Raw genomic sequence first — 8,952 nt, 5'->3', positions numbered from 1 at the left:
CCGGAGCTAATCCCAGGCTGGACAGATCGCAAGTCCGTCACAAACCTGTTTTACACTGCTAAATTGAGTGAGTTATTGATGTAGAACAAATATAGACATCACAAGAAGAGGCTGCTGAATCATATTTAATTGCTCATGACAATTAGAGGGAAATCTTTAGGACAGTTTGGATCCAGGTATGTAAGTGGTCCACAGTGGACACATGATCAGATCCTGATGAGTCCCTGGTGACGCCTCCTCCGGTGCAGATCAGCAGCTCTCCTCCTTGACGATCAAAATTTCCATCCTGGTTGTTCTGCAAAGAGAATCGTAAAACATGACTTCACTGGGATTCATTTGGTTGTATGCGTTCACTTTAGTCCTGAATGAAATCTCAACATCTACTTAACTGACTGGCCCAAACTGTACAGACATTCATAGTTCCCAGATGATGTATCCCCATTGGATTGATGTTGTGGTTTGTGATTAAATACCTGCAAAACTAATGACCTCGGACTCAGTTGAACTTTGTGTTGAGGGCTAATCATTAATCATAACTTTATTGATTTAATACCTTTCACAGTACAAAGTGCTTCCCAAAGCTGTACCAAGGAATAACAAGACAACAAAACATCAAAGACCATAAGTGACATAAAACAATGGTAAAATAAAAGGATATATAACATCACATATATAGTTGATGAGCTCAAATCAATTATGTTAAGTTGGTAAAAGTGAGTTTTGAGAGATGATTTCAAATCAGACAGTAATGTTTTAAGTCAAAGCTGAACTATGAGCATGATACTGTGCTAAACTAACCCACTGATGTTTTGTCATTGCGCCCATTCATGTTAGCACTTAGCATAAAGCACAGCTGTGAACCAACAGTACTTTCACAGGGCTGGTAGCATTGACTCCTTGAGACTCTTTCGTAAAAGGCCACTGGTACTAGGTTAAAACTGAAAATAATGAGACAAAGACTGAGACATTTTTTGACTTGAAAAAGATATTTGAGAAAAAGATCTGAAAACACAAAATCCATAAAGATCTTCTAAAATCGATTGCTTTATTAAAAAACAGGCACCTGTGAATATTATTGGGTCACCAGAGTTGTGACTGTTGTTTCTGAATAAACATTAGTGACCTTTAGCTCATCCCCCATGAACAGAATCATGAAAAACAGGCTACATTTGAAATCTTCCAGCGATGTGTTGTGGTCATGGTTAAGTATAAATAAATTCACCACCAGATGGCGACTGGAGGATCTTTTCCCCTTCCATAAAGAGAAGATTGGTGTTGTGGAAATGTCATGAGAGAGGAGCAGCTGTGGGTTGTACTCACTGTCTCTGGACACACAGGGTACACTCGTTGGCATAAGTGTGTCCGTCGCTGCCACACACAGGCGCAAGGTTCAGAGGGCACGCCATGATCTCCTCCATTCCAGGACACGAAGGCTGCCAGAAAATAAGCCATTATGACGTGACAACAACATTAATAACAAAAACTGAATATCAGCAATAATACATTTGCATATATCTGTCAGTTATGAGGTTTAGGTTTTTAAAGGCTGAAATTCTCCCAACACTATAAAAGCAATAAAGATATATTTTTGTATATTTGTCTTGGACACACACACACACACACACACACACACATTTGCACAGCTATCCTGGATAAGACATTGCTTTGACTTCCATTCGTTGTGGACAGCCCAATGCAAAACCTAATCCCTAACTTTAACCTAACCTTAAAATGAAAGTTCCACTCAGAACAGCTTCATTTACACCATGATTTTAGCTTAATGTCTACTCTTATCCACTTGCATCCAGAGGAGGAGGATTACAGCAGACATTTAGACTAAATGGATGTCAGGCTTATTGGCACTGGGATCACACCACAGCAGCATTTTGGAGGCATTTTCTGTTTTTTTCCCAGTTTTTTCTACGAATTGGTCACCAGTTATTTGAATTGTATTGGATTTGGCTGAAACACTGTTTACCCCTGAAACTCCAGAAGCGCTTTTTGGACAAAAACACTTCAACCACCCCTACAACAGCAAAGTGGTGAGTGGATAATTCGTGAATTTACATTTTTTTAACTGTCCCTTTAACCTTAACCATGACCAATTCATGCCTAACCCTGAACTTAACCTAACCACAGTTCACATCTTACCACTAACGTCAACCAGGTCCATGGGTTCTGACAAGATCAGTGTTTACAATGGTAAAGGTCATAAAACAGTAACAAAAATGATTACACAAACACACACACACATATACATAAATATTCTTGTCACCTTTCTCATGAGTCCTGACGTCTTCTCTGCATCTGTGAAAAAAGGCACATGATTTCTATTCATATATAAATCTAGAAATAATGAACCATGATAGAGTCCAGGTCAGTATATAAATAACTGACAAATATCATTGACAACATATGTGTAGACATGAATGAAAAGTAATTGTTGTTGAAAAAGATGTTGTATCATGTCAACATCATATGCTACCTTGGATATATTTTATTGTGGTTCCTAATATTGATATTTCTGATCCATTTATGTTAATACACAGCAAATATAGAAACAAATAGAGTATATGAGTGCATACTGTACAAAAAACTAGAACTGTACCCAGCGTTAATACTTTTTATAGACGCAGTGAGGTTTAACTCTATGGTCTCTGAACAGAGCGAACTCAAAGTTTGTCTATAGACTTACATTTTAATCTATAACCTTTCAAACTAGAAGGCAAAAAAGAACCTCAAATGTAGTTTTTGTTACCTGCAGCCAAACAAACAAGCAGGAGTCCCAGGAAAACAGCTCTTCCAGTCATGTTAGTGGATGAATAACTCAGGAGTGACAGGAACCTTTGAATGTGTCAGTGTTCTCACTGGCAATAAAACTGTGTTTGTGTGCGCACACTCTTGTGGGAACGCAGCAGGTGAAACTAGTCACACAATCACATGCACAATCTAGAAACTCACAGTCATCAGCACACATTAACACCCACACCCCCAAACATACGGTAAACATATCTTTTGTTCAGTCAGTAGCTACAAATTTCCATTTGAAAGGCCCATGGTAGTGTTTTGTATCTCAGTCAGGGTACAAAAGGTGAAAGATAAAATAATCAGAAGAGGAGTCGTCGTTCAAAATGTTTGAATTTTTATTTATTTATTAAAGAGTAACTATGCACAATGAGTAACAGACTCAAACTGTCGCTTAATACTTAAAAATGTAAACAAATGATAATATTGAGCACAAGAGAAAAATCACCACCGTAGCACTGTTCAGTTTTCCTCTTCTTATCTCACCACTGTCTGCCATTCACTCGTTTCCCCTCGATCACATGAAATTTTTCATATTCTTCAAGTTTTGAACAAATCCTTTAATACAGTGGTGTGGCTGTCATATGTTTTCCAGTGCAGAGAATCTGTTTTTTCTAATGTCTGATTTCCAAAATCCCTAACCTTTGCGTGTTTGCAGCTTACGGACAAACGACAGAGTACCCACATCTGACAGAGGGGTTTGGTCTGTTGAGGCGCAAACTGTCAGGATTGGTTGCAGGGTTAAACCTAACAATAGTTATTACACCCCAGAGATAAGGGAAACACCCATCCAAGATTTTGATACGACACAGAGCACCCTGGATGGACACTGGATGGATTACCATGACACGTAGTGGAATGATGCATTATGGGTCAGAGAAGGACCCACATTTTTTTAGATGTATTTGTATTGCAACAGGGCCGGGTCTAGACAGGCATGTATGAGGGGGCAGCCACAAATCTTGAGGGGGCATTGTGCTTTATTATATTATTATTATTATAAATTGGGATTTAGTTTGAGGGGGCACAACATTTATTTGAGGGGGCCAGGCCCCCTCTTGCCCCTGCCTAGACCCGGCCCTGATTGCAAGTCTATTTGATACGGCTGTGGTGAGGGTTCCTACCTGTTCTTGAGGTGCTGTACGCTGCCCAGACAGCGAAACCTGCCGTTGACCATGATGGCCATCCTGGTGCAAAGGGCCTCACACTCCTCCATGCTGTAAACAAGAACACACCAAGATTAGGATTATCATATATAAATTAACAGGGGGAATAATCAAGGAATAATATCTTGGATGCAGTATTAAGAAAATACTGCATGGTGTATCGAAATACACATTTGTATGTGGATTTAACGGTTGTAGTTCAGATCCCTGGTCTAACCTGTGAGAGGTGAGGACTACAGATCGTCCCTCCTTGATGATGCTCAGGATGGCGTTCCACAAGGCCCGACGCGCCTTCGGGTCCATGCCTGTGGTTGGTTCATCCTGCGTCAAGGAAACAACAGATTCTCAGCTGCTGCTACAACACAGCGAACAACACACAGCGTCTCACAGGAACCTGCAGCCGGGCTTTGTGTACAATAGTTTCTATTTATTTCTCCACTCACCAGAAACACGACAGGCGGTCCTCCTATGAGAGCGATGGCAGTCGATAGTTTCCTCATGTTTCCTCCACTGTAGCTGCCTGCTGACTTGTCCACATATTTCACCAGGCCCAGCTTCCGGATGCCCCACTCTGCCACCTAGTGGATGGGATGAATTTGTCAGTTTCAAACATTTATACATACATATTTTGACTGACTGTGTAAGTCATATAATGTATGATTATGTATGTATGTGTGTTTGTTGCTGACCTCACAGACTTCCTTCTCAGGCACTCCTCTCAGAATGGCGTAAAACTCCAGATGCTCTCTGCCAGTCAGCAGGTCGTTGATAGTATCAAACTGGGGACAGTAGCCCATGTTCTGATGCACTTCATCGATCTCTTTGGTTACACTGGAATGAGATAAACACAAAGAGGAGGATTATTAAGTGTTATAGAAAGCAAAAGTATGTTGAGAAGTAGAGAATTGGTTTGTTTTTTTGTTGAAAATCTGCTTATTTAAACAATGTTATTCAAGTCGTTTTGGAGTTGCTTTGTTCAGCACTGATTCAACAACGATTGAAAAAAACGTTAATGCTAAAAAAAACTCCAAAACGAAGCTGCATAGGAGAATATTGAATGCATCCTGTAATAGTCTATAGCCGATGATTGGATGTGTTGGTTTTTCTGTTGTATGAGGTGTTCTTACCTTTTGCCAGCCAGGAACGCTTCTCCACCGGTCACTAGAGAGTCTCTTGTCAGCATTTTAAAGGTGCTGGTTTTTCCTGCTCCATTCACCCCCAGCAAACCAAAGCACTGCAGGAAAGGATGCAAACGGTTTACCTCACGAAAAGTGACCATCATTTTCGAAATTCAGTCTTAGAAATTAATTTAAACCCATATTAAAGCTTTCCCTTGTGTTAAACAGGTACAACAGGTGTTTATGCAATCCGTCTGTTTCATACCTCTCCAGGGGGGATGCCGACACACAGCCGGTCCACTGCTGGCTTCTGTTTCCGCTTGTAAATCTTGGTAAGCTGCCTGAGCTCCAGGATGTCGGTCTGTCCTCCTCCACCCATGATCCTCTGTCGCTCTCTGGCCACGTCTTCATCTTCTTCTCCAATAGGCTTCAGGTGACTGGTGGACGACCTGGACAAGCACAGAGGGGAAAAAGAGTTGCATTATAGAAACAGATTTACTGGAGGTTTTAGATTTAAAACCTTCTCAAAGAAAAGAGAGTTTAATGCTAACATTTTAACACACACACACACACACACACACACACACACACACACACACACACACAGTTTATTCATTATTAATTCATTTGAATTCTAGCATCTGTTTTACTCAATATGTCAATTAATCCATTATCTTCACAACTTTTCTGTTAAGAGGGGAACCGGAGCTAATCCCAGCCTGGACAGATCGCAAGTCCGTCACAAACCTGTTTTACTCCTATACGTAACCCAGACTTCAAAATGAATGCTAAAGTGAGTGAGTTATTGATGTAGAACAAATAAAGACATCACAAGAAGAGACTGCTTAATCATATTTAATTGCTCATGACAAATATCATGACCTATCCAGGTAGGTCAAAGATCCACAGTGGACACATGATCAGATCCTGATGAGTCCCTGGTGACGCCTCCTCCGGTGCAGATCAGCAGCTCTCCTCCTTGACGATCAAAATTTCCATCCCGGTTGTTCTGCAAAGAGAATCGTAACATGACTTCACTGGGATTCATTTGGTTGTATGCGTTCACTTTAGTCCTGAATGAAATCTCAACATCTACTTAACTGACTGGCCCAAACTGTACAGACATTCATGGTTCCCAGATGATGTATCCCTATGGGTTTGATGTTGTGGTTTTTGAATAAATACCTGCAATACTAATGACCTTAGACTCAGTTGAACTTTGTGTTGAGGGCTAATCATTAATCATAACTTTATTGATTTAATACCTTTCACAGTACAAAGTGCTTCCCAAAGCTGTACCAAGGAATAACAAGACAACAAAACATCAAAGACTATAAGTGACATAAAACAATGGTAAAATAAAAGGATATATAACATCACATATATAGTTGATGAGCTCAAGTCAATTATGTTAAGTTGGTCAAAGTGAGTTTTGAGAGATGATTTCAAATCAGACAGTAATGTCAAAGCTAAACTATTAGCATGATACTGTGCTAAACTAACCCACTGATGTTTTGTCATTGTGCCATGTTCATGTTAGCCCTTAGCATAAAGCACAGCTGTGAACCAACAGTACTTTCACAGGGCTGGTAGCATTGACTCCTGGAGACTCTTTGGTAAAAGGACACTGGTACTAGGTTAAAACTGAAATAATGAGACAAAGACTGAGACATTTTTTGATTTGAAAAAGATATTTGAGAAAAAGATCTGAAAACACAAAATCCATAAAGATCTTCTAAAATCGATTGCTTTATTAAAAAACAGGCACCTGTGAATATTATTCGGTCACCAGAGTTGTGACTGTTGTTTCTGAATAAACATTAGTGACCTTTAGCTCATCCCCCATGAACAGAATCATGAAAAACAGGCTACATTTGAAATCTTCCAGCGATGTGTTGTGGTCATGGTTAAGTATAAATAAATTCACCACCAGATGGCGACTGGAAGATCTTTTCCCCTTCCATAAAGAGAAGATTGGTGTTGTGGAAATGTCATGAGAGAGGAGCAGCTGTGGGTTGTACTCACTGTCTCTGGACACATAGGGTACACTCGTTGGCATAAGTGTTTCCGTCGCTGCCACACACAGGAGCGAAGTCCCGAGGGCACGCCATGATCTCCTCCATTCCAGGACACGAAGGCTGCCAGAAAATAAACCATTAGGACGTGACAACAACAACAATAACAACAACTGAATATCAGCAATAATACATTTGCATATATCTGTCAGTTATGAGGTTTAGGTTTTTAAAGGCTGAAATTCTCCCAACACTACATAAGCAATAAAGATATTTTTTGGTATATTTGTCTTGGACACACACACACACACACACACACACACACACACACACACACACACACACACACACACACACACACACACACAAACACACACACACACACACACACACACACACATTTACACAGCTATCCTGGATAAGACATTGCATTGACTTCCATTCGTTGTGGACAGTCCAATGTAAAACCTAATCCCTAACTTAAACCTAACCTTAAAATGAAAGTTCCACTCAGAACAGCTTCATTTACACCATGATTTTAGCTTAATGTCTTCTCTTATCCACTTGGATCCGGAGGAGGAGGATAACAGCAGACATTTAGACTAAATGGATGTCAGGCTTATTGACACTGGGATCACACCACAGCAGGATTTTGGAGGCATTTTCTGTTTTTCCCCCATTTTTTCTACGAATTGGTCACCAGTTATTTGAATTGTATTGGATTTGGCTGAAACACTGTTTACCCCTTAAACTCCAGAAGCACTTTTTAAACAAAAACACTTCACCCACCCCTACAACAGCAAAGTGGTGAGTGGATAATTCGTGAATTTACATTTTTCTAACTGTCCCTTTAACCTTAACCATGACCAATTCATGCCTAACCCTGAACTTAATCTTACCAATAAAGTTAACCAGGTCCATGGGTTCTGACAAGGTCAGTGTTTACAATGGTAAAGGTCATAAAACAGTAACAAAAATGATTACACACACACACACACACATATACATAAATATTCTCGTCACCTTTCTCATGAGTCCTGACGTCTTCTCTGCATCTGTGAAAAAAGGCACATGATTTCTATTCATATATAAATCTAGAAATAATGAACCATGATAGAGTCCAGATCAGTATATAAATAACTGACAAATATCATTGACAACATATGTGTAGACATGAATGAAAAGTAATTGTTGTTGAAAAAGATGTTGTATCATGTCAACATCATATGCTACCTTGGATATATTTTATTGTGGTACCTAATATTGATATTTCTGATCCATTTATGTTAAAACACAACAAATATAGAAACAAATAGACTATATGAGTGCATACTGTACAAAAAACTAGAACTGTACCCAGCGTTAATACTTTTTATAGACGCAGTGAGGTTTAACTCTATGGTCTCTGAACAGAGCGAACTCAAAGTTTGTCTATAGACTTACATTTTAATCTATAACCTTTCAAACTAGAAGGCAAAAAAGAACCTCAAATGTAGTTTTTGTTACCTGCAGCCAAACAAACAAGCAGGAGTCCCAGGAAAACAGCTCTTCCAGTCATGTTAGTGGATGAATAACTCAGGAGTGAAAGGAACCTTTGAATGTGTCAGTGTTCTCACTGGCAATAAAACTGTGTTTGTGTGCGCACACTCTTGTGGGAACGCAGCAGGTGAAACTAGTCACACAATCACATGCACAATCTAGAAACTCACAGTCATCAGCACACATTAACACCCACACCCCCAAACATACGGTAAACATATCTTTTGTTCAGTCAGTAGCTACAAATTTACATTTGAAAGGCCCATGGTAGTGTTTTGTATCTCAGTCAGGGTACAAAAGGTGAAAGAT

At 39.7% G+C, this 8,952-nt stretch overlaps 2 protein-coding genes across 2 annotated transcripts; both read right to left on the bottom strand.

Moving 5' to 3' along the window:
• Window positions 1-109: 109 nt before the first annotated feature.
• On the bottom strand, window positions 110-5,570 carry LOC133018698 (phospholipid-transporting ATPase ABCA1-like; the record flags this gene model as incomplete). The annotated part of the gene is made up of 9 exons (XM_061085125.1): window positions 110-295; window positions 1,321-1,433; window positions 2,276-2,307; window positions 3,930-4,022; window positions 4,189-4,292; window positions 4,415-4,549; window positions 4,661-4,802; window positions 5,099-5,205; window positions 5,355-5,570. Coding segments are annotated over 9 exons (1,095 nt in total), but the record flags the coding sequence as incomplete, so codon positions are not given.
• Window positions 5,571-5,928: 358 nt separating this feature from the next.
• Window positions 5,929-8,792, bottom strand: spink4 (serine peptidase inhibitor, Kazal type 4). The gene is made up of 4 exons (XM_061083584.1): window positions 8,611-8,792; window positions 8,128-8,159; window positions 7,115-7,227; window positions 5,929-6,098 (listed from the first exon to the last, which is right to left on the bottom strand). Exons 1-4 carry the CDS (start codon window positions 8,660-8,662, stop codon window positions 6,053-6,055), a joined length of 243 nt encoding a protein of 80 aa, XP_060939567.1. The 5' UTR covers window positions 8,663-8,792; the 3' UTR covers window positions 5,929-6,052.
• Between the last annotated feature and the right edge of the window lie 160 nt (window positions 8,793-8,952).

The sequence above is a fragment of the Limanda limanda genome, chromosome 2 (assembly GCF_963576545.1).
Source record: "Limanda limanda chromosome 2, fLimLim1.1, whole genome shotgun sequence".
In the NCBI taxonomy this organism is placed as follows: Eukaryota; Metazoa; Chordata; class Actinopteri; order Pleuronectiformes; family Pleuronectidae; genus Limanda; species Limanda limanda.
Note: the sequence above shows the minus strand (reverse complement) of the source record. Positions and strands in the feature narration are given on the sequence as shown.

What these genes read in the sequence shown, in the direction of transcription:
- spink4 (XM_061083584.1), bottom strand. Translation starts at nt 8,662, where the DNA reads ATGACTGGAAGAGCTGTTTTCCTGGGACTCCTGCTTGTTTGTTTGGCT. An exon ending in GCTTGTTTGTTTGGCTGCAG is followed by an intron (nt 8,160 to 8,610) that starts GTAACAAAAACT and finishes CTTTTTTCACAG; the next exon opens with ATGCAGAGAAGACGTCAGGA. An exon ending in ACCCTATGTGTCCAGAGACA is followed by an intron (nt 6,099 to 7,114) that starts GTGAGTACAACC and finishes TTCTCTTTGCAG; the next exon opens with AACAACCGGGATGGAAATTT.